This window comes from Oncorhynchus masou, chromosome 28, assembly GCF_036934945.1.
Source record: "Oncorhynchus masou masou isolate Uvic2021 chromosome 28, UVic_Omas_1.1, whole genome shotgun sequence".
NCBI lineage: Eukaryota > Metazoa > Chordata > Actinopteri > Salmoniformes > Salmonidae > Oncorhynchus > Oncorhynchus masou.
The window spans coordinates 72,087,632-72,113,894 of NC_088239.1; the positions used below are offsets into that span (position 1 = coordinate 72,087,632).

The window sequence follows — 26,263 nt, forward strand, 5'->3', positions numbered from 1 at the left end:
GGAACATATTCCAGTCCGTGCTTGCAAAACAGTCCTGTAGTTTAGCATCTGCGTCATCTGACCACTTCCGTATTGAGCGAGTCAGTGGTACTTCCTGCTTTCGTTTTTGCTTGTAAGCAGGAATCAGGAGGATAGAATTACAGTCAGATTTACCAAATTGAGGGCGAGGGAGATCTTTGTACACATTTCTGTGTGTGGAGTAAAGGTGGTCTAAAGTTTTTTTTCCCTCTGTTTGCACATTTAACATGCTGATAGAAATGAGGTAAAACCGATTTAAGTTGCCCTGCATTTAAGTCCTCAGCCACTAGGAGCGCCACCTCTGGATGGCTCTCCTAGAATGTGTCATGTAAATGCATCATAATGCAGAAACTGCATTGGCCCAACTCTTTAAATACATGGCTCTGCTGGCATCTATTTCAGTCCATTTAAACTACTTACCTCCACTTTTTTAATCTCACCAACGTCAGCTCCATTAGCCTCGAAGGACTCCAGAGACCCAGACTCAAAGCACCTCTTCCCCCCAGGCAGGTCCAGCCACAGCCTCTGTGTCTGGGTGTGGTTTGGCCCCATGATGATCACATAGACCCTGCTGCAGGTACTGGCATCGTTTTCTTCCCCCGTGGAAATGGTGAAGTGGTATGGAATGACTGCAGAGACACAAGGTAATGTGTTTGATTGTATGTGTAAGGGTGAGCAGCTGTTTCTCCAAACTCTGCCTCTACAAAGCAGAATGCAAATAAATACTTTTGTCTGGAGTTATCAATCAGCTCATTGCAATGTATGAAACTGGTGAAATTCAGTCTTTTTTCATAACTCTTTTTTTGTCAATGTGTGTGTGCTGGGGGAGGGGGTTGTGAATGGATGTGTGTGTTTATATTGACAGCAGTGTGTGTTTACTGACTGGTGCTCTCCTTTTGGACGTCCTCCCCCTTCTTCTTCTTCTTGTTCATGTTGCTGTCCACACTCTTCATGATCATGGCTGAGCTCTTCTTACTGCCCTGGATTGTCTCCCTCTCCCCCTCGTAACCCTGAGAGAATACTCACAGATTTACACACACACACGCACGCACGCACGCACACACACACACACACACACACACACACACACACACACACACACACACACACACACACACACACACACACACACACACACACACACCAAGGCCAAAAGGCCTCTATAACAGTACCTTGACATAGAACATCCTTTCGATGCGTCTGTCCTCTCTCTTTCTGGACAGCCAGCGCTCACACAGGAACAGGAAGACCTCCTCCGTATCCTCGTCAACCACCTCCACCTGGTCCAGGTACCAATCAGCACTCATCATGCTGTTGTCATGGCGAATCTTCATTCTAAACACCTGACCCAGGTCCACCGCCTCAATGGTAAACTTATCCACCTGGAATAGAAGGCAGGGGCTCATACACTGAGTATACAAAATGTTATGAACACCTGCTCATTTCCATGACAGACTGAAGCAAGGTGAAAGCTATGATCACTTATTGACGTCACCTGTTAAATCCACTTCAATCAGTGTAGATGAAGGGGAGGTTAAAGAAGGATTTTTAAGCATTGAGAAAATTTTGACATGGATTGTATGTGTGTTCCATTCAGAGGGTGAACAGGCAAGACAAAATATTTAAGTGCCTTTGAACAGGGTAAGGTAGTAGGTGCCAGGTGCACCGGTTTGTGTCAAGAACTGCAACACTGCTGGGGTTTTCACCCTCAACAGTTTCCTGTATGTATCAAGAATGGTCCACCACCCAAAAGACATCCATCCAACTTGGCACAACTGTGGAAAGCATAGGAGTCAAGGGCAAAAGGAGGGGGGGTGTTCTTAATGTTTTATACACTTAGTGTATAAAGCCTCAAAATGATTGTACAATTTTATGCTGTGATGCAAAAGCCAATAAACATTCACATGAATGACAGAAAGGCCTAGTCAGGGATACGTAGTCAGGGATACGTAGTCAGGGATAAGTAGCCAGGGATACGTAGTCAGGGATACGTAGTCAGGGATACGTAGTCAGGGATACGTAGTCAGGGATACGTAGTCAGGGATACCTAGTCAGGGATACCTAGTTAGGGATACGGTAAGGTCTGTATTCTGTCTCTTACCGCTCCTCTCTCAAACTTGTTGCCGTTGGTCTCAGACTTGCTGAGTTTGCGCTCGCCAGTGTCTCCCAGGTCTCCGTAGATGGTCAGGAAGACGTTGGCATCGGTGCCTGCGTCGTAAACATCGCCCGTCATCACAGACACTTTGTATGTGTGAGCTACGGGCAGAGTTGGGCACAGATAATAGATAAGAAAACACAGATAGACAACCTACAGACGGAAGGCATAACAATGTACTGAAGTGTTCAAATGGGAACAAATTGCCGACACTCTGCGTGACTGCAGAGGAGAAAGAGACCAATTTAAGCAGAAAACTGCCTCATTATTTACTTGGCAGACAAAGAGTCTGACAAACAAAGAGGTGCATTCTGCTGTAATGGCCAGCCTCCAGTGTGTGTGTGTGTGTGTGTGTGTGTGTGTGTGTGTGTGTGTGTGTGTGTGTGTGTGTGTGTGTGTGTGTGTGTGTGTGTGTGTGTGTGTGTGTGTGTGTGTGTGTGTGTGTGCGTGTGTTAGCGTGTGTTTGGATGTGTCTGTGTGTACGTACTCTCCAGTGCATCTTCCACCTCAACCTCGCTGACTTTCAGGGTACCATCTCGTAGTAGTTTCTCCGTTATGATGTCAGAAGGTACTAACTCTCTCACTGTTTCTCCATCATCCTCTGACTTGGCCAGCCAGCGCTCACATGGGAAGATAATAGTCTCCGACCCCTAGAGAAAGCCAGAGCAGCAGTGTGTGACTGATTACACTCCAGGTCTCTCCAAGAGGAGAAAAGCACCACCTTGTGACTAAAAATGGTATTATTTTGATATATACTAGTGAAGATGGGTGTAGTTTTACCCTGCCCCTAGACACTGGTCTTAGATCAGTTATTTGGACATTTGACCTACTGGTTGAGGTTAGGATTTGGGGAGGGTAAGCTGATTATAGATCTGTAACTGAGTAACAGAGTAGCCTTTCTCCTGTGTACCTTCCCCTTCCTCAGCAGTCGTCTGATCTCCACTCTGTCCAGGTGCCAGCCTCCGTTTAGCCCTCTGTTGTCATGACCAATACGGATCTTCTCTATGACATCACCCACGTCCTCCAACTCCACAATGTTACAGAAACATCACCCTCATCATCATCATCATCATCATCATGAGGAACATTCTCATCATCCACATCATCCCCATCCTTATCATCCTCATTCCAGAATAATATTTTCCCTCACAGCTGTCTGCTCTTTACATTGTCTTATGGGTGACTACTGTCTGGTCGTACCTCAACGATGAACATGTCCTCAGCTCCCCTCTCAAAGTACATGGTCCTCTCCCTCTTGTTGACACAGAGAGACCTCTGCTGGGTGCACACCCCGTCTCGGCCGTAGAGCACGATGAACACGTCTGCGTCTGTACCCGCTGCAAACAGGTCACTGGTGAACGTCTTGATCTCATAGGGCACAACTGTGACAGAGGGAAAACAAGGCTTAGGGTATGATATATCATTAGTGATGGGGGAAAAATATTGATACAGTTACATATCGCAATATCAATTTGTAAAATAATATATACTGTATATACACAGGGTACCAGCACCAGTCAAAAGTTTGGACACACCTACTCATTTAAGGGTTTTTCTTTATTTTTACTATGTTCTACATTGTGGAATAATTGTGAAGACATCAAAACTATGAAATAACACATATGGAATCATGTAGTAACCAAAAAAGTGTTAAACAAATCCAAATATATTTTACATTTGAGAATTTTCAATGTAGCCACCTTTTGCCTTGATAACAGCGTTACACACTCTTGGCATTCTCTCAACCAGTTTCATGAGGTAGTCATCTGGAATGCATTTCAATTAACAGTTGTGTCTTGTAAAAAGTACATTTGTGGAATTTCTTTCCTTCTTAATGCGTTTGAGCCAATCAGTTGAGTTGTGACAAGATAGGAATGGTAAAAGACCAAGTCCATATTATGTCAAGATCACCTCAAATAAGCAAAGAGAAATGACAGTCCAACATTACTTTAAGACATGAATGTCAGTCAATTCAGAAAATGTCAAGAACTTTGAAAGTTTCTTAAATTGCAGTCGCAAAAAAACATCAAACGCTATGATGAAACTGGCTCTCATGAGGACCACCACAGGAAAGGAAGACAAAGAATTACCTCTGCTGCAGAGGATAAGTTCATTAGAGTTAACTGCACCTTAGATTTCAGCCCAAATAAATGCTTCACAGACACATCTCAACATCAACTGTTCAGAGGAGACTGCATGAATCAGGCCTTCATGGTTGAATTGCTGCAAAGAAACTACTACTAAAGAACACCAATAAGAAAGGACTTGCTTGGGCCAAGAAACACGAGCAATGGACATTAAACCAGTGGAAATCTGTCCTTTGGTCTGATGAGTCCAAATTTGAGATTTTTGGTTCCAACCGCTGTGTCTTTGTGAGACGCAGGGTAGGTGAATGGATGATCTCCGCATGTGTGGTTCCCACCGTGAAGCAGGGTGGAGGAGGTGTGATGGTGTTGGGGTGCTTTGCTGGTGAGACTGCCAGTGATTTATTTAGAATTCAAGGCACACTTAACCAGCATGGCTACCACAGCATTCTGCAGCGATACGCAATCCCATCTGGTTTGCTTAGCTCATTTGTTTTTCAACAAGACAATGACCCAATACATTTCAAGGCTGTGTAAGGGCTATTTGACCAAGAAGGAGAGTGATGGAGTGCTGCATCAGATGACCTGGCCTCCACAATCAGCCGACCTCAACCCAATTGAGATGGTTTGGGATGAGTTGGACCTCAGAGTGAAGGGAAAGCAGCCAACAAGTCCTCAGCATATGTGGGAACTCCTTCAAGACTGTTGGAAAAGCATTCCAGGTGAACCTGGTTGAGAGAATGCCAAGAGTTTCCAAAGCTGTCATCAAGGCAAAGGATGGATACTTTTGATGTCTTCACTATTGTTGTACAATGTAGAAAATAGTAAAAATAAAGAAAAACCCTTGAATGAGTAGGTGTGTCCAAACTTTTGAACGGTAGTGTACATATATTATATTATTTTTAATTGTTTTGGTTTCTGTAGGTAGCTTGTTCTCCATCTTCTTTTTAAATGCTGAGCCAACATGTTTTCAGCACTTTTATTTCCCTGACTGATCAAAACTCATTTTGTCATGCTCTCTCTTGTCTCTCTATAGCAGACAATCACAATAAATCGCAGTATTGAATCACAATACATATAGAATCGTGAGAATCGTGAGAATGGCATACATATTCTATTGGCATCTAAGTATCGGTATAATATTGTATTGTGAGGTCCCTGGCAATTCCCAGGCCTATATGGCATGGTATGGTAGTATAGGTTCCTGTACGATATGGGTTATCTACAATAAGTACAGGGTGCATTAGGCTGGCTCTTGGTATGCCAGGTATGGCCTTATATGATTTGATATAGGATAGTAACACATAGTTCTTACATGGTGTGTAGAGCTCAGTCTGGAGGTCTGCAGGGAAGAGGTCCCTGACGATGGCCCCGTCGTCCTCTCCCTTATCCAGCCAGCGACCACAAGGGAACCTCAGCTTCTGGCCCAGGGAGGGGGCATCCACCTCTACCCAGTCCAGGAACCAGCCTGATGCTGCCCCTGTATAGGCATAACACATTATCACTGGAAGTGTGTGTGTGTGTGTGTGTGTGTGTGTGTGTGTGTGTGTGTGTGTGTGTGTGTGTGTGTGTGTGTGTGTGTGTGTGTGTGTGTGTGTGTGTGTGTGTGTGTGTGTGTGTGTGTGTGTGTGTGTGTGTGTGTGTGTGTGTGTGTGTGTGTGTGTGTGTGTGTGTGCATGTACATAATATGTGTAATCACATATCATATGTATGTATGAGCTTGTTTAACCTGAGTTGTCATGCCCCATGCGTATTTTCTTCAGTGTTCCAATATCCACAGCTTCCACTGTAAACTCATCGATCATGGCCTGCTCAAACTTATTCTTATGTAACTTGGATGCTTTCAGCATTATGATGCCTGTGAAAACACACAGCAGTAAATATCATAGTTAGTAGGATATAGAAATACACACGCTCTAGGACACAAACATGCATATCACCTATCTCAGTGTCTGTAAAGCATCGTTACCTGTATCATCCTTCATGCCGTACAGGATGGCGAACACGTTGGCATCAGTGCCCGCATACTTCTTGTCTCCAGTCTTTACCCTCATTGTGAAGGTGGTGGACATGGCTGACAGACACATCAACCAAATCAGATGACAATGTATTCATGATACTGCATTGTTATTATTCAGTCAAATCTAATGTTTTATTGTATAACTAGTGATCAACAACACCTAGAGGTTAGCATGTGTTGTTTTCCAGAGGGAATAGAACATTAATAGCTGGTATTTATTAAGGATCCCCATTAACTGCTGACTTGGTGGCAGCTACTCTTCCTGGGGTCCAGCAACATTAAGGCAGTTATATACAATTTCAAATAATACATGAGATTACATTTCATAACACTTTTCACAACACATTAAGTGTGTGCCCTCTGGGTACTACTCTACTACCACATATCTACAATACAAAATCCATGTGTACGTGTGTGTAGAGTACATGTCTTATCATGTGTGTGTAAGTGTGTGTAAAAATAACTGTTCTGAAAATAACGGGTGCAAACAATTAGCAATTAGCCTCCAGTGTGTCTGTGTCTCACCCTTCTGTTCCAGGCCGAGTGTTGCACTGGAGTTTTCCTCGTCATCATCATCATCATCATCCTCACCCTTCTTCATAAAGGCTTCATCCACAGGGACCAGCTCCCTGGCAATCTGTCCATCATCTTCATCAATGGCCAGCCACCGTTTACATGGGAAGTAGTACCTAGAACACTACCGGGTCAGGTTTCTAGACTCTGTCTGTCCGTCTGTCTGTCCGTCTGTCTGTCTGTCTGTCTGTCTGTCTGTCTGTCTGTCTGTCTGTCTGTCTGTCTGTCTGTGACTTGATAATAACGGATGTATGCTAATATTATTGTGTAATCCTGTGCCCCCCCCCCCTTACGTGGTGTCGTCTTTGTTGTCTACTATCTCCACCCTGTCCAGGAACCAGGCAGCATGAGGCTGGCTGTTGTCGTGACGAATCCTCAGCTTCTTCAGAATGCCCAGATCGATGGCCTGCATGGAGAACACGTCCTCCTGAACCCCGCAGTAAAACCATGGGAAAAGTCAGAGGTCAAAGACATGATCAAAAGGTTATAATAAAAGGTTACTGTAGCCTGGAACATCTTTTTCAATGATCAATAGTTGTTTAATGCTTTAATTTATTGAATCAGGCACAAAGGTCAGAGGTCAAACAGCTAGGTCAATGGGAGAGAGGTCGTAGTTCAAGAGCCACCCGGATATTATTGACATCATCATCATATTGGTAGATTGCTTCCTCACCTGCCCCTTCTCAAATTTGTTGAGGTTGTTGGACTTTCTTAGTTTCCGCTCGCCCGTGTCCCCGATCTCTCCGTAGATGTTGATGTAAACGTTGGCATCGGTTCCGGCTCCCCACATGGGGCCAGTAAACACATGGACCTCATAGGAGTTCTCTGTGGATCATCCAGATTCACAGAGTCACTCATTACATAATCCATGACCATACAATAACTACAACTATTCACTCCCCTCCAGCCTCCTATCAATGGTGGGCTTCGTCCTTAACACACCAGATATAACTGATCTTGGTTCATATTGAAGTCATTGATTACTTGATGAATCAGGTGTGTTAAGTGCTGTGCGGAACAAAATCATGAACACACTGCGGCCCCCCTCTACCGCCACCCCCTTCCCCAATACAAGTGTAAAGTATGTGCATTCCTGTAATATAATTTTTTTTTAACGTAAAAAAAAAAAATGTTCCCCTTTTTCATGCTATCCAATTGTTTTAGTAGCTACAATCTTGTCTCATCGCTACAACTCCCGTACGGCCCCGGGACAGACGAAGGTTGAAAGTCATGCGTCCTCCGATACACAACCCAACCAAGAAAGTCCTGCTTCTTAACACAGTAGGGCAACCGCACCAATGTGTCAGAGGAAACACCGTGCACCTGGCAACCGTGGTTAGCACGCACTGCGCCCGGCCCACCACAGGAGTCACTGGTGAGACAAGGATTTTCCTACCGGCCAAGCCCTCTCTAACCCGGACAACGCTAGGACGATTGTGCATCACCCCATGTACCTCCCGGTCGCAGACGGTTATGACAGAGCCTGGGCGCGAACCCAGAGTCTCTGGTGGCACAGCTGATGCCCTTTACCACTGCGCCACACGGGAGGCCTCCTGTATTATAATTATGCTCAAATGTTTATTCTATTCCACTGAGCCATTTACTATATGTTCATATTCATATATTTCATTTATTATTGTTGTTGCATTTTTGAGAAGGAACCTGAAAGTAAGAATTTGGTTGGACATTGTATACCATGTGTATCCCGTACATAGGACTAATGAAACTTAAAGCCTACCCTCCAGGTCTCCGGGGTCCTCGGGTAGGAGCTCCACCACGATCTCCCCGTCCTCCTCGTCGCGGGCCAGCCAGCGATGACAGGGGAACGTCACGCTCTCTGTCACCTCCTGGAGCTCCGTCACGTACTCCTCCTCCTCATCCTCTTCTTTCTTCTTCTTTTTATTCTTCTTCTTGTCCTTCTTGTCATCCTTTGGTTTCTCCTTCACCACTTCCCTCTGTACCATGGCCATAGTGAGCCGCTTGATGTCCACCGTCTCAAGGAACCACCCGTCGCCCACGCCCGAACCATCGTGCCCAATGCGGATTTTGAATAATTTGCCCACGTTCAGCGCCTCGATCTGGGGGTTGAGAGACAGGTGGTTATTTTTTATTGAATTTAATTTATTAGGATCCCCAATAGCCAACACCAATGGCGACAGCTAGTCTTACTGGGGTCTGATATATAACGAAAAAGACATTAGAGACAAAATAATTTACAATTTCAATACATTTAAAAATATTAACATGTAGTGTGTGTGTACATCTATCAGCACTTTGCAGGACTTAACCATATGACTGGACAATAATCAAGATAAGATCAAACTAGAGCCTGCAGGACTTGATCATATGACAGGACAATAATCAAGATAGGATCAAACTAGAGGCTGCAGGACTTGATCATATGACTGGACAATAATCAAGATAAGATCAAACTAGAGCCTGCATGACTTGATCATATGACAGGCAATAATCAAGATAAGATCAAACTAGAGCCTGCAGGACTTGATCATATGACAGGACAATAATCAAGATAAGATCAAACTAGAGCCTGCAGGACTTGATCATATGACAGGCAATAATCAAGATAAGATCAAACTAGAGCCTGCAGGACTGGATCATATGACAGGACAATAATCAAGATAAGATCAAACTAGAGGCTGCAGGACTGGCTTTGTGGAGTGTGATGTAAAACAACAACACCAAGAGGTTAGCGTGTGTTGTTTTCCAGAGGGAATAGAACATTAATACTTTGTATTTATTTAGGATCCCCATTAACTGCTGACTTGGTGACAGCTACTCTTCCTGGGGTCCAGCAACATTAAGGCAGTTATATACAATTTAAAATAATAAAAACACTTTTCACAACACATTAAGTGTGTGCCCTCTGGGTACTACTCTACTACCACATATCTACAATACAAAATCCATGTGTACGTGTGTGTAGAGTACATGTCTTATCATGTGTGTGTAAGCGTACAGCACAACATACAAAAATAACTGTTCTGAAAATAACGGGCGCAAACAATTAGCAATTAGCCTCCAGTGTGTCTGTGTCTCACCCTTCTGAGAGCCTGCAGAGCAGAGCATCTCTTTATTACCGACAGACCTCTCCCCATCTTTACAATTTTGAGATTTGTCATCATCAACTCCACTCCAAAACATGGCAGAATTACTGATTTCATGCTAAGTCTTCTCAAAACCAATGATAGCTGTACTCTTCAAGAATCCATCCAATTCACAAAGGGAAAATCATTTCCTTCCCACAATTTGAACCCAATCAATGTGTAGTCAGTAGACTGCCATTACTGGTTCACTGACTGTGACTGAACAAGGTGATCCAGACCTTATAGATCTCTGTGGTCCCACGCTCAAAGTTGTTGGAGCGGCTCTTGAGGCTGATGAGCTCGGTCTTGCCCTCCTCTCCATAGATCTGGCAGAACACATTGGCGTTGGTGCCACCATTGCGCATGTTCCCCGTGACCACTGTGACCTCGTAGTTAATCACTGCAAACCAGAGGGCAGAGCAACATGTCACTAACCAATTAAACCATGGCAGGATGATGGAGAGTGGGGACTAATGCACCACAATCCATCATAATCCCTAAGTAGGCCATCAGCGCTTATTACTGGACAGAACTGTATTCATCTAGTCACGTCATCTGATTACAGGTTGTTTCAGTGATAATATACGTTTTCTATCATTTTGACTGTTCCTGTACTTTTCATTGGGTTTTCTTGTGATAACTCTGGTAGCGACATTGTGTGTACAAATGCCCCAGAGTGTATTTGAAATCTCTGGTATATTGCACAGTGTGTATAAATATTACACTGTAAATATATGTATTCTCTGGCACAGTATGTACTGTATAATACATGCATTGTCTCAGAGTATCCAATCTAGTAAATTGTCTGTTACGTTTCTCGATGTCCAGGGTCTCGCTGGGATAGATCTCCACCTCCACCTTGCCGTCAGCCTCATCCTTACACAGCCAGCGATGGCTGGGGAACTGGTACTGCTTCCCATGGACCGGAACAATGATCCGGACACTGTCCAGGAACCAACCAGCACGCAGACCCTCGTTAGTGTGGCCTATCAGAAGACGGTGGATCTACAGAGATAGAAACCAGGAAGTAAGAATGAGGATGGATGGTCATTTAGCAGATGTTTTTATCCAGTTAACATGGTCCGTATGAGACCCATGTAGGAATCAAAACCACAACTGATGTTTAATAAAGCACCATACAACTCCAAGAAACTGAGACATACACTATAATTACCTACTGTTGGGATGAGTTGGTTTAAATTAGACAACTATAATCTATGTTTCTAGGTTTCTGATCATGTATTGTATAAAACATCAAAAATGACACACTTGTCCGATGTCATAGGTCTCGACGGTGAAGATATCAGTTTGGCCCGTCTCATAGTAGTTACTCAGGTCGTTGTCCGAGACCACCAGGAGTATCCTCGTGGTGTCGCCCTTCTCTCCGTACAATTTAACAAACACCTTGGAGTCCGAGCTGGCCCCGTTGATGTTGCCTGTCTTCACCGAGATATGGTAGTTGACATCTTAAAAGACATATGAGGCATGGGTTTTTCCTCTTGTAGACACACACACAACTTTAAATGGGGCCTTGAGTTTTTCATGTTTATGTTCAGATTTTATTTTTTCATTGTACTGTATATTCACACTAGCTACAGTATGTGAACATCTGTAGTATAATGTTTCTCCTACAGATACGCTATCTTAATTTGACCAGTTTCTCACAGCAAGAAATTTATGCAGGAAATGTGAATTATTAGGTGATTTATAATTAATGGACATTTATATAAGGGTTGATGTTTTTTTGTTTGGATAAATTAAGTCTTAAAGTGGAAATTACAAACTTGACAAGCCTTTTTAAACCTCGGTACACTACAATTTGCATTTGCTGCTGCGCAGGAAAATTCACTGTGACAGAGTGATCAAATTAGGATAGAACACCTGTACTGGACAAACTAAAAATCTTTCTAGTTGTGCAAATAAACTAAAGTGTTTGTCTGTTTCATGGTTGACTCACTGTGGAGACGCAGACCATCTCCTGCTGGCACTAACTCACGAACGATCTGTCCATCGTCCTCATTCCGGTCCAACCACCTGGAATAAAATACACCCAAAAGGAGATAATCCATTTGATTCAACCGCAACTCTACAAGGCACAGGTATACAACCTAAAACACTTTCACTCAACATTGCTTAATCTATAGCCTAGAGGTTGAAAGAGGAAAGTGTTACGGTGTAACAGGGCACCCCAGACTTGGTTTAGCTTCAGTTACTGGAGGGAGAGAGACCTGGCTGGCCACAGTGTGTTTAGTCCCTATTTGTAATGTGATGCTGGTCCATCAGCTGGCTAACTGGTTAAGCGAGGCAATTGGAGAACTGCCAATAGAGACAGACTGGGCGTGGCCAGGCCAGATGACTGTCTTCCCTGAGGCTGTATGGCTGGTAGTGAAACGCTGTATGATTGGCTGTTTGGTGCTTTAGTTGTTACTTGTGATGGGATTAATTTCATTATTAAGGAAAAAGGTCACTGGGCACAGCACAAGTCTTTGAAGGGGCTTCCCTGTCCACTACATGTCCATGAAGATGCTTCCCTGTGCACTACAAGTCCATGAAGATGCTTCCCTGTGCACTACAAGTCCATGAAGATGCTTCCCTGTGCACTACAAGTCCATGAAGATGCTTCCCTGTGCACTACAAGTCCATGAAGGTGATTCCCTGTGCACTACAAGTCCATGAAATGCTTCCCTGTGCACTACAAGTCCATGAAGATGCTTCCCTGTGCACTACAAGTCCATGAAGATGCTTCCCTGTGCACTACAAGTCCATGAAGATGCTTCCCTGTGCACTACAAGTCCATGAAGATGCTTCCCTGTGCACTACAAGTCCATGAAGATGCTTCCCTGTGCACTACAAGTCCATGAAGATGCTTCCCTGTGCACTACAAGTCCATGAAGATGCTTCCCTGTGCACTACAAGTCCATGAAGATGCTTCCCTGTGCACTACAAGTCCATGAAGATGCTTCCCTGTGCACTACACATCCATGAAGATGCTTCCCTGTGCACTACAAGTCCATGAAGATGCTTCCCTGTGCACTACACGTCCATGAAGGTGATTCCCTGTGCACTACAAGTCCATGAAGATGCTTCCCTGTGCACTACAAGTCCATGAAGATGCTTCCCTGTGCACTACACATCCATGAAGATGCTTCCCTGTGCACTACAAGTCCATGAAGATGCTTCCCTGTGCACTACACGTCCATGAATGATTCCTGTGCACTACAAGTCCATGAAGATGCTTCCCTGTGATTCCCTGTGCACTACAAGTCCATGAAGATGCTTCCCTGTGCACTACAAGTCCATGAAGATGCTTCCCTGTGCACTACAAGTCCATGAAGATGCTTCCCTGTGCACTACAAGTCCATGAAGATCCATTGCTTCCCTGTGCACTACAATGTCCATGAAGATGCTTCCCTGTGCACTACAAGTCCATGAAGATGCTTCCTGTGCACTACAAGTCCATGAAGATGCTTCCCTGTGCACCAAGTCCATGAAGATGCTTCCCTGTGCACTACAAGTCCATGAAGATGCTTCCCTGTGTACAAGTCCATGAAGATGCTTCCTGTGCACAAGTCCATGAAGATGCTTCCCTGTGCACTACAAGTCCATGAAGATGCTTCCCTGTGCACTACAAGTCCATGAAGATGCTTCCCTGTGCACTACAAGTCCATGAAGATGCTTCCATGTGTGCACTACAAGTCCATGAAGATGCTTCCCTGTGCACTACAAGTCCATGAAGATGCTTCCCTGTGCACTACAAGTCCATGAAGATGCTTCCCTGTGCACTACAAGTCCATGAAGATGCTTCCCTGTGCTTCACTACAAGTCCATGAAGATGCTTCCCTGTGCACTACAAGTCCATGAAGAAGATGCTTCCCTGTGCACTACAAGTCCATGAAGATGCTTCCCTGTGCACTACAAGTCCATGAAGATGCTTCCCTGTGCACTACAAGTCCATGAAGATGCTTCCCTGTGCACTACAAGTCCATGAAGATGCTTCCCTGTGCACTACAAGTCCATGAAGATGCTTCCCTGTGCACTACAAGTCCATGAAGATGCTTCCCTGTGCACTACAAGTCCATGAAGATGCTTCCCTGTGCACTACAAGTCCATGAAGATGCTTCCCTGTGCACTACAAGTCCATGAAGATGCTTCCCTGTGCACTACAAGTCCATGAAAGCTTCCCTGTGCACTACAAGTCCATGAAGATGCTTCCCTGTGCACTACAAGTCCCTGTGCACTACAAGTCCATGAAGATGCTTCCCTGTGCACTACAAGTCCATGAAGATGCTTACAAGTCCATGAAGATGCTTCCCTGTGCACTACAAGTCCATGAAGATGCTTCCCTGTGCACTACAAGTGCTTCCATGCACTACAAGTCCATGAAGATGCTTCCCTGTGCACTACAAGTCCATGAAGATGCTTCCCTGTGCACTACAAGTCCATGAAGATGCTTCCCTGTGCACTACAAGTCCATGAAGATGCTTCCCTGTGCACTACAAGTCCATGAAGATGCTTCCCTGTGCACTACAAGTCCATGAAGATGCTTCCCTGTGCACTACAAGTCCATGAAGATGCTTCCCTGTGCACTACAAGTCCATGAAGATGCTTCCCTGTGCACTACAAGTCCCTGTGCACACAATCCATGAAGATGCTTCCCTGTGCACTACAAGTCCATGAAGATGCTTCCCTGTGCACTACAAGTCCATGAAGATGCTTCCCTGTGCACTACAAGTCCATGAAGATGCTTCCCTGTGCACTACAAGTCCATGAAGATGCTTCCCTGTGCACTACAAGTCCATGAAGATGCTTCCCTGTGCACTACAAGTCCATGAAGATGCTTCCCTGTGCACTACAAGTCCATGAAGGTGCTTCCCTGTGCACTATGCTTCCCTGTGCACTATGAAGATGCTTCCTGTGCAAGTCCATGAAGATGCTTCCCTGTGCACTACAAGTCCATGAAGATGCTTCCCTGTGCACTACAAGTCCATGAAGATGCTTCCCTGTGCACTACAAGTCCATGAAGATGCTTCCCTGTGCACTACAAGTCCATGAAGATGCTTCCCTGTGCACTACAAGTCCATGAAGATGCTTCCCTGTGCACTACAAAGTCCATGAAGATGCTTCCCTGTGCACTACAAGTCCACAAGTCCATGAAGATGCTTCCCTGTGCACTACAAGTCCATGAAGATGCTTCCCTGTGCACTACAAGTCCATGAAGTGCACTGTCCATGAAGATGCTTCCCTGTGCACTACAAGTCCATGAAGATGCTTCCCTGTGCACTACAAGTCCATGAAGATGCTTCCCTGTGCACTACAAGTCCATGAAGGTGCTTCCCTGTGCACTACAAGTCCATGAAGGTGCTTGCTTCACCAAGTCCATGTGCACTACAAGTCCATGAAGATGCTTCCCTGTGCACTACAAGTCCATGAAGGTGCTTCCCTGTGCACTACAAGTCCATGAAGGTGCTTCCCTGTGCACTACAAGTCCATGAAGATGCTTCCTGTGCACTACAAGTGTGCTTCCCACTACAAGTCCATGAAGATGCTTCCCTGTGCACTACAAGTCCATGAAGATGCTTCCCTGTGCACTACAAGTCCATGAAGATGCTTCCCTGTGCACTACAAGTCCATGAAATGCTTCCCTGTGCACTACAAGTCCATGAAGATGCTTCCCTGTGCACTACAAGTCCATGAAGATGCTTCCCTGTGCACTACAAGTCCATGAAGATGCTTCCCTGTGCACTACAAGTCCATGAAGTGCTTCCCTGTGCACTACAAGTCCATGAAGATGCTTCCCTGTGCACTACAAGTCCATGAACTTACAAGTCCATGAAGGTGCTTCCCTGTGCACTACAAGTCCATGAAGATGCTTCCCTGTGCACTACAAGTCCATGAAGATGCTTCCCTGTGCACTACAAGTCCATGAAGATGCTTCCCTGTGCACTACAAGTCCATGAAGGTGCTTCCCTGTGCACTACAAGTCCATGAAGATGCTTCCCTGTGCACTACAAGTCCATGAAGATGCTTCCCTGTGCACTACAAGTCCATGAAGGTGCTTCCCCGTGCACAGCACAAGTCTTTGAAGGTGCTTCCCTGTGAACTACAAGTCCATGAAGATGCTTCCCTGTGCACAGCACAAGTCTTTGAAGGTGCTTCCCTGTGCACTACAAGTCCATGAAGATGCTTCCCTGTGCACAGCACAAGTCTTTGAAGGTGCTTCCCTGTGCACTACAAGTCCATGAAGATGCTTCCCTGTGCACAGCACAAGTCTTTGAAGGTGCTTCCCTGTGCACTACAAGTCTATGAAGGTTCTTCCCTGTGCACAGCTCAAGTCTTTGAGGTGCTTCCCTGTGCACAGCACACGTCTATGAAGGTGCTTCCCTGTGTACAGCACAAGTCTTTGAAGGTGCTTCCCTGTGCACTACAAGTCCATGAAGTTGCAAACCTGTGCACATCACAAGTCCATGAAGGTGCTTCCCTGTGCACTACAAGTCCATGAAGGTTCTTCCCTGTGCACTACAAGTCCATGAAGGTTCTTCCCTGTGCGCTACAAGTCCATGATGGTTCTTCCCTGTGCACTACAAGTCCATGAAGGTGCTTCCCTGTGCACTACAAGTCCATGAAGGTGCTTCCCTGTGCACTACAAGTCCATGAAGGATCTTCCCTGTGCACTACAAGTCCATGAAGGTTCTTCCCTGTGCACTACAAGTCCATGAAGTTTCTTCCCTGTGCACTACAAGTCCATGAAGGTGCTTCCCTGTGCACTACAAGTCCATGAAGGTTCTTCCCTGTGCACTACAAGTCCATGAAGGTGCTTCCCTGTGCACTACAAGTCCATGAAGGTGCTTCCCTGTGCACTACAAGTCCATGAAGGTTCTTCCCTGTGCACTACAAGTCCATGAAGGTTCTTCCCTTTGCACTACAAGTCCATGAAGGTGCTTCCCTGTGCACATCACAAGTCCATGAAGGTGCTTCCCTGTACACAGCACAAGTCCATGAAGGTTCATCCCATGAAAGTAATTTCCCAAACTCTCAGTAAACTGATGGAATGTTAATTTCAGTAAATTGGTTACATTCTCGTTTTACATTATAGTCACCAAGGGCTGGATTTAATGCATAGTGCTGAAAATCAGCGCTGTAGCGTGATTGAAATGGAAAGATAATTTCCAATTGACCTGACATATGCAGCATTTACCGGGAATGCAGTCTCCGCGAACGTGGGAACATTGCTTTTAAATTTCTATCTGATGTAGTGCAGGTCTTCAGCGCAATGCATTGAATCAAGCCCTAAGTTAGTTAGTTGGCATGCTCCCATTATGTTATGAAATATATAATGTGATTGGTTGCCACGTCATTGGCTGGTTGACTTGCCTGTTACAGGGGAACTCTATGGCCGCAGACTCTGGTTGGCCCTCCTCCCTGACCAACACCTTATCCAGGAACCAACCACAGCCTCCACCCCTCCCATCATGGCCGATACGCACCCTGCGCACCTGCCCCAACGACACCGCCTCGGTCAGAAACTCATCGGCCTGTGGAGAAATGAGGGAGATAAACCGCTCAAAACCAAGTTAACCCACTGAGCTAAAGCCTAGATTTTAGATCTGGGAGCTAACACAAGTCTTCAGGTCTCAGGAAGGTTTACTGATTGCATGAGCATTATTCACTGAACCATCTACACTACTTATACACCCAGGTACTCCTGAACCACCTACACTACATATACACCCAGGTACTCCTGAACCACCTACACTACATATACACCCAGGTACTCCTGAACCACCTACACTACATATACACCCAGGTACTCCTGAACCATCTACACTACATATACACCCAGGTACTCCTGAACCACCTACACTACATATACACCCAGGTACTCCTGAACCACCTACACTACATATACACCCAGGTACTCCTGAACCACCTACACTACATATACACCCAGGTACTCCTGAACCATCTACACTACATATACACCCAGGTACTCCTGAACCACCTACACTACATATACACCCAGGTACTCCTGAACCACCTACACTACATATACACCCAGGTACTCCTGAACCACCTACACTACATATACACCCAGGTACTCCTGAACCACCTACACTACATATACACCCAGGTACTCCTAAACCACCTACACTACATATACACCCAGGTACTCCTGAACCACCTACAATACATATACACCCAGGTACTCCTGAACCATCTACACTACATATACACCCAGGTACTCCTAAACCACCCCTACACTACATATACACCCAGGTACTCCTAAACCACCTACACTACATATACACCCAGGTACTCCTGAACCACCTACACTACATATACACCCAGGTACTCCTAAACCACCTACACTACATATACACCCAGGTACTCCTAAACCACCTACACTACATATACACCCAGGTACTCCTGAACCACCTACACTACATATACACCCAGGCATTCCTGAACCACCTACACTACATATACACCCAGGTACTCCTGAACCACCTACACTACATATACACCCAGGTACTCCTGAACCACCTACACTACATATACACCCAGGTACTCCTGAACCACCTACACTACATATACACCCAGGTACTCCTGAACCACCTACACTACATATACACCCAGGTACTCCTAAACCACCAACATATACACACTACATATACACCCAGGTACTCCTGAACCACCTACACTACATATACACCCAGGTACTCCTGAACCACCTACACCACATATACACCCAGGTACTCCTAACCACCTACACTACATATACACCCAGGTACTCCTGAACCACCTACACTACATATACACCCAGGTACTCCTGAACCACCTACACTACATATACACCCAGGTACTCCTAAACCACCTACACTACATATACACCCAGGTACTCCTAAACCACCTACACTACATATACACCCAGGTACTCCTGAACCACCTACACTACATATACACCCAGGTACTCCTAAACCACCTACACTACATATACACCAAGGTACTCCTGAACCACCTACACTACATATACACCCAGGTACTCCTGAACCACCTACACTACATATACACCCAGGTACTCCTGAACCACCTACACTACATATACACCCAGGTACTCCTGAACCACCTACACTACATATACACCCAGGTACTCCTGAACCACCTACACTACATATACACCCAGGTACTCCTGAACCACCTACACTACATATACACCCAGGTACTCCTGAACCACCTACACTACATATACACCCAGGTACTCCTAAACCACCTACACTACATATACACCAAGGTACTCCTGAACCACCTACACTACATATACACCCAGGTACTCCTGAACCACCTACACTACATATACACCCAGGTACTCCTGAACCACCTACACTACATATACACCCAGGTACTCCTGAACCACCTACACTACATATACACCCAGGTACTCCTGAACCACCTACACTACATATACACCCAGGTACTCCTGAACCACCTACACTACATATACACCCAGGTACTCCTGAACCACCTACACTACATATACACCCAGGTACTCCTGAACCACCTACACTACATATACACCCAGGTACTCCTGAACCACCTACACTACATATACACCCAGGTACTCCTAAACCACCTACACCCAGGTACTCCTGAACCACTACACTACATATACACCCAGGTACTCCTGAACCACCAGGTACTCCTGAACCACCTACACTACATATACACCCAGGTACTCCTGAACCACCTACACTACATATACACCCAGGTACTCCTGAACCACCTACACTACATATACACCCAGGTACTCCTGAACCACCTACACTACATATACACTCAGGTACTCCTAAACCACCTACACTACATATACACCCAGGTACTCCTGAACCACCTACACTACATATACACCCAGGTACTCCTAAACCACCTACACTACATATACACCCAGGTACTCCTGAACCACCTACACTACATATACACCCAGGTACTCCTAAACCACCTACACTACATATACACCCAGGTACTCCTGAACCACCTACAATACATATACACCCAGGTACTCCTGAACCATCTACACTACATATACACCCAGGTACTCCTAAACCACCCCTACACTACATATACACCCAGGTACTCCTAAACCACCTACACTACATATACACCCAGGTACTCCTGAACCACCTACACTACATATACACCCAGGTACTCCTAAACCACCTACACTACATATACACCCAGGTACTCCTAAACCACCTACACTACATATACACCCAGGTACTCCTGAACCACCTACACTACATATACACCCAGGCACTCCTGAACCACCTACACTACATATACACCCAGGTACTCCTAAACCACCTACACTACATATACACCCAGGTACTCCTAAACCACCTACACTACATATACACCCAGGTACTCCTGAACCACCTACACTACATATACACCCAGGTACTCCTAAACCACCTACACTACATATACACCAAGGTACTCCTGAACCACCTACACTACATATACACCCAGGTACTCCTGAACCACCTACACTACATATACACCCAGGTACTCCTGAACCACCTACACTACATATACACCCAGGTACTCCTAAACCACCTACACTACATATACACCCAGGTACTCCTGAACCACCTACAATACATATACACCCAGGTACGACTGAACCATCTACACTACATATACACCCAGGTACTCCTAAACCACCCCTACACTACATATACACCAAGGTACTCCTGAACCACCTACACTACATATACACCCAGGTACTCCTAAACCACCTACACTACATATACACCCAGGTACTCCTGAACCACCTACACTACATATACACCCAGGTACTCCTAAACCACCTACACTACATATACACCCAGGTACTCCTGAACCACCTACAATACATATACACCCAGGTACGACTGAACCATCTACACTACATATACACCCAGGTACTCCTAAACCACCCCTACACTACATATACACCCAGGTACTCCTAAACCACCTACACTACATATACACCCAGGTACTCCTGAACCACCTACACTACATATACACCCAGGCACTCCTGAACCACCTACACTACATATACACCCAGGTACTCCTAAACCACCTACACTACATATACACCCAGGTACTCCTAAACCACCTACACTACATATACACCCAGGTACTCCTGAACAACCTACACTACATATACACCCAGGTACTCCTGAACCACCTACACTACATATACACCCAGGTACTCCTGAACCACCTACACTACATATACACCCAGGTACTTCTAAACCACCTACACTACATATACACCCAGGTACTCCTAAACCACCTACACTACATATACACCCAGGTACTCCTGAACCACCTACACTACATATACACCCAGGTACTCCTGAACCACCTACACTACATATACACCCAGGTACTCCTGAACCATCTACACTACATATACACCCAGGTACTCCTGAACCACCTACACTACATATACACCCAGGTACTCCTAAACCACCTACACTACATATACACCCAGGTACTCCTGAACCACCTACACTACATATACACCCAGGTACTCCTGAACCACCTACACTACATATACACCCAGGTACTCCTAAACCACCTACACTACATATACACCCAGGTACTCCTGAACCACCTACACTACATATACACCCAGGTACTCCTGAACCACCTACACTACATATACACCCAGGTACTCCTGAACCACCTACACTACATATACACCCAGGTACTCCTAAACCACCTACACTACATATACACCCAGGTACTCCTAAACCTCCTACACTACATATACACCCAGGTACTCCTAAACCACCTACACTACATATACACCCAGGTACTCCTAAACCACCTACACTACATATACACCCAGGTACTCCTAAACCACCCCTACTCACGTTGCCCTTTTCAAACTTGTTGACGTTGTTTTTGCTGAGGAACATGAGTCGATCCCCTGTGTCTCCCAGGTCCCCGATCACATTAAGGAATACGCTGGCATCAGTGCCACCTCCACTCACTTTCCCAGTACAGATGGTGATGCGATACTTCAGCACTGAGAAGTATATAATGTTAACATTCTCTGTGATGATTCTAAACATTCTTAATTGGACAAGAGTATTAATAAGTACTCATGCAATGTTTGAAGGTATGCGGTTGTCAAACTAATATGTGGTGTTAGTGTGTGTGTGTGTGTGTGTGTGTGTGTGTGTGTGTGTGTGTGTGTGTGTGTGTGTGTGTGTGTGTGTGTGTGTGTGTGTGTGTGTGTGTGTGTGTGTGTGTGTATGAGAGTATGTGTGGGTCCTACGTTGTAACGGCTCTGGGATGAGAGCTCCGGTGGCGGGCATCTCTCTGATGATCTCATTATCGTCCTCGTTGATGTCCAGCCAGCGGCCACAGTTAAACGAGTATTTCTCCCTTGTCAGTGTCTTCATCACCGTGGCCTGGGGTAAGACACCGACATAACACTTAAATAGGGGACTTAAAAAAAACTATAAATAGTTCTTCCTGACTCTGTGACCTGACCTATTATAGCCTGGTTTATTGCCTATAACTAGGGCCCAGAGTTCCAGGTCAGGTCACATGGTAAGATAAAACTCAGACTAGTGTATAATATATCTCAACCACTGCTCAGATACTAGTCTGTACAGATGTAGGATCTTAATTTGATCACCCTGTTGCAGGAGAACTTTCCTGCAATGCAGGAAATATAAAACTTGCAGTGTATTTGAGGTTTGAAAAGACTTCTGAAGTTTGAAATTTCAGACTTAATTTTCCCTTATGAAACATTTACCAACCACAACAAAAATGTCCATTCATTATAATGCACATAATAATTCACATGTCCTGTTGCTGCAAGATTATTTTCCTGCTGTAACAAACTGACTCAAATTAAGATCCTACATCTGTATGCTTTAAGTATGCTGTAACTTGGGTTTATTTCAATGATCAGATAACAGATTGTGCTTTGATTCACTTCACTTTCATGATAAGTTTGATTATGTAACTAACAGTATAAAAGGCTAATGTTGACAGACCAAACAACCCAGTAGATCTCACCCTAGCGAAATGCCAGCCTGCGAAAGGATGTCTCTTTTCGTGCCAGATACGGGCCTTGGTCAGTTTTCCAATGTCTGGCATTTCAATCTACAGTGGTCCGACAATTTAAAACTGTTAGTATTGAAGAAAGAATAAATACACACAAAAGACAAAATATATACATTCAAACAACTAAAACACGCATATCACAAAAGTTATAAAATGAATATTAATGAGTCCATACCAAATCTCTGGGCAAAAATGTCCACCCACACCAACACCCAGTTTACAGTGGGCTAACACTGAGACAGCTACGGCGGGCAGCAGGTAGCCTAGTGGTTAGAGGGTTGGGCTAGAAACCGAAAGGTTGCTAGATCGAATCCCCAAGCTGACAAGGTAAAAATCTGTAGTTCTGTCCCTGAACAAGGCAGTTAACCCATTGTTCCTAAGCTGTCATCATGAATGAGAATTTGTTCTTAACTGAATTGCCTGCTTAAATAAAGAATTTTAAACCACTGTGGTGTGCAGAAAATGTATAGTTCTATGGCTGATCCAGGTCTTACCATGAACTTATCCAGCTGAGCCTGCTCAAAGCTGTCTGAGTTGCTCTCCAGTCTCATCTCATCTGACTTGCCCTTCTCACCGTAGATCTGTAGGAAGACCTGGGCGTCCGTCCCTGCCCCCTTCACGTCTGATGTCCAGATCCACAGGGACCACGGGTACTCTGGGAAGGGATGATGGGTACGCAGGAAAATGAATCCTATTGTCTATTGCATATCTGTCTGTGTGTTGTCATTGATGTCAGTGTGGTTTGTAAATGTTGACTGTCAAATTCCTAAATACGGCTAATAAAGTAAAGTGAACTGAACTCGAATGGTTTCTATAGGCCTGATCAAAATATATTACATCCTACCTCCAGCTGAAGAGTTTCTTTAAAATGATGTAAACTCATCTGGAATCATATTTATGTGTTGCTGTACAATGTCTGAACTTGCCCCTTACAACTACAGATGTAGGGTCTTTGTTTGATCACCCTGTTGCAGAAGAACTTGCAGGAAATGTACACTTTTGTAGTGTATTTGAGCTTTAAAAGGCTTCTGAAGTTTGTAATTTCCACTTTGAAATTTCAGACCTGATTTTTCCACACAAAATGTTTTATCAGCCCCAACAAAAATGTCCATTAATTATATTCCACATAATAATTCACATTTCCTGTTGCTGTGGATTATTTTCCTGCTGTAGCAAAGTGGTTCAAATTAAGATCCTACATCTGTTTAACCAACTGTAAGCCTATGTGTGTTACAGTAGACGTGTATGTAGAATGGATAAGTCACCCACTCTTAAGTTTCTTCTGCCTGAGGGACACCATCTCGTACAGCTCCCTCTCAATCAGTCCGTCCCCCTCGTCCTCATCCAGCCACTTGCAACAGGGAAACGTCTGCTCAATCCCTGTGAATGGGCAGTACACTGTCACCTGGGCGGAGACACACAGAGAGAGAAAGACGTTAGAACATGGAAACACACACCAGTAGATAAGAGGTACATGTAGATGATGAAATGTGCAATACTGCAACAACAACAACCTCAACAACAACATCAACAACAATAACACCATCAACATTAACAACAACCTCAACAACAACAACCTCAACAGCAATAACAACATCGACAATATCAACAACAACAATAACAACAACATCAACAACAACCTCAATAACAACAACATCAACAACATCAACATCAACAACAACCTCAACAACAACAACATCAACAACAACAACAATAACAATATCAACAACAACAACCTCAACAACCAGAACATAAACAGCAATAACAACATCGACAATATCAACAACAACAATAACACCATCAATAACAACATCAACAACAACATCAACAACATCAACAACATCAACATCAACATCAACAACAACCTCAAAAACAACAACATCAACAACCTCAACAACAACATCAACAACAACAACAACATCAACAACCTCAACATCAACAACAACCTCAATAACAACAACATCAACAACATCAACATCAACAACAACCTCAACAACAACAACATCAACAACAACAACAATAACAATATCAACAACAACAACCTCAACAACCAGAACATAAACAGCAATAACAACATCGACAATATCAACAACAACAATAACACCATCAATAACAACATCAACAACAACATCAACAACATCAACAACATCAACATCAACATCAACAACAACCTCAAAAACAACAACATCAACAACCTCAACAACAACATCAACAACAACAACAACATCAACAACCTCAACATCAACAACAACCTCAACATCAACATCAACAACACAGATAAGACGGAACCTTTTCGCAGTACCAGCCGGCCCCAACAGCTCCGTTGTCATGTCCGATGGTGACCCTGCTGAGTGGGCTGAGCAGCGCAGCAATCTCCACGTTGAAGATATCAATGAGCCCCCGCTCAAATGCTCCACCCTCCAGGAACACCTTGCCACTGTTCTTCAGGCCCTTGGTACCATGCATGATAATGTGGATCTTAGAGTTGGTGCCACCACCTCTCACGTTGCCCGTCATCACCTGGACGTTGTACACCACCGCTTTGGCGATCCATTAACACAGAGTGGTTAGGTTATAGGTCATTCAATGGATTCTATTATAAAAGCCATCATAACTAAGACCATGTGACCTGACCATAAAAAACTCAGGTCACTAAAGTGAACATACAATCTGATTTATGTATCTGATGTGATGGTGGGCTCATAGAAATCCTATAATTTATTCATAATTCTATACGTAATCCTATGGGTGGTCTCACCCATGGGCTGTGTTGCTCCCACCAACACATCTCTCTGTATCTTTCCATCTTCTTCGTCCATGGCGAACCAACGATTCACTGGAAACTCATACACCTCCTTGTTCCCCATGTCATCAATGACCACCTGGAGATAGATAACATGTTGTGTGTGTGTGTGTGTGTGTGTGTGTGTGTGTGTGTGTGTGTGTGTGTGTGTGTGTGTGTGTGTGTGTGTGTGTGTGTGTGTGTGTGTGTGTGTGTGTGTGTGTGTGTGTGTGTACCTTATCCAGACACCATCCAGCTGATGAGCCCCTGTTGTTATGGCCAATGGTGATTTTCTTTAGCCTTCCCAGGTTTGGTGATTCAATAGTAAACTTGTCCTCCGTGCCTCGCTCAAAATTATCTTTGTCACTGTCCAGCCGTCTCTCCCCTTTAATTATATAGAAA

The 26,263-nt window shown here is 44.6% G+C and overlaps 1 protein-coding gene across 1 annotated transcript in view; it reads right to left on the reverse strand.

Moving 5' to 3' along the window:
- The window catches only part of LOC135517057 (lipoxygenase homology domain-containing protein 1-like), a 56,838-nt gene that overhangs the window by 12,501 nt on the left and 18,074 nt on the right, over positions 1 to 26,263 (reverse strand). Inside the window, 28 exon segments of the mRNA XM_064941080.1 lie at positions 439 to 647; positions 902 to 1,028; positions 1,191 to 1,419; positions 1,710 to 1,725; positions 2,080 to 2,274; positions 2,661 to 2,823; positions 3,084 to 3,200; positions 3,374 to 3,555; positions 5,573 to 5,737; positions 5,987 to 6,115; positions 6,227 to 6,331; positions 6,803 to 6,966; positions 7,144 to 7,277; positions 7,524 to 7,675; positions 8,589 to 8,928; positions 10,194 to 10,354; positions 10,767 to 10,959; positions 11,224 to 11,420; positions 11,912 to 11,988; positions 17,326 to 17,486; positions 21,873 to 22,027; positions 22,280 to 22,415; positions 23,032 to 23,118; positions 23,574 to 23,734; positions 24,349 to 24,484; positions 25,369 to 25,619; positions 25,838 to 25,961; positions 26,098 to 26,246. Of these exon segments, the coding sequence (XP_064797152.1) occupies positions 439 to 647; positions 902 to 1,028; positions 1,191 to 1,419; positions 1,710 to 1,725; positions 2,080 to 2,274; positions 2,661 to 2,823; positions 3,084 to 3,200; positions 3,374 to 3,555; positions 5,573 to 5,737; positions 5,987 to 6,115; positions 6,227 to 6,331; positions 6,803 to 6,966; positions 7,144 to 7,277; positions 7,524 to 7,675; positions 8,589 to 8,928; positions 10,194 to 10,354; positions 10,767 to 10,959; positions 11,224 to 11,420; positions 11,912 to 11,988; positions 17,326 to 17,486; positions 21,873 to 22,027; positions 22,280 to 22,415; positions 23,032 to 23,118; positions 23,574 to 23,734; positions 24,349 to 24,484; positions 25,369 to 25,619; positions 25,838 to 25,961; positions 26,098 to 26,246 (4,415 nt within the window).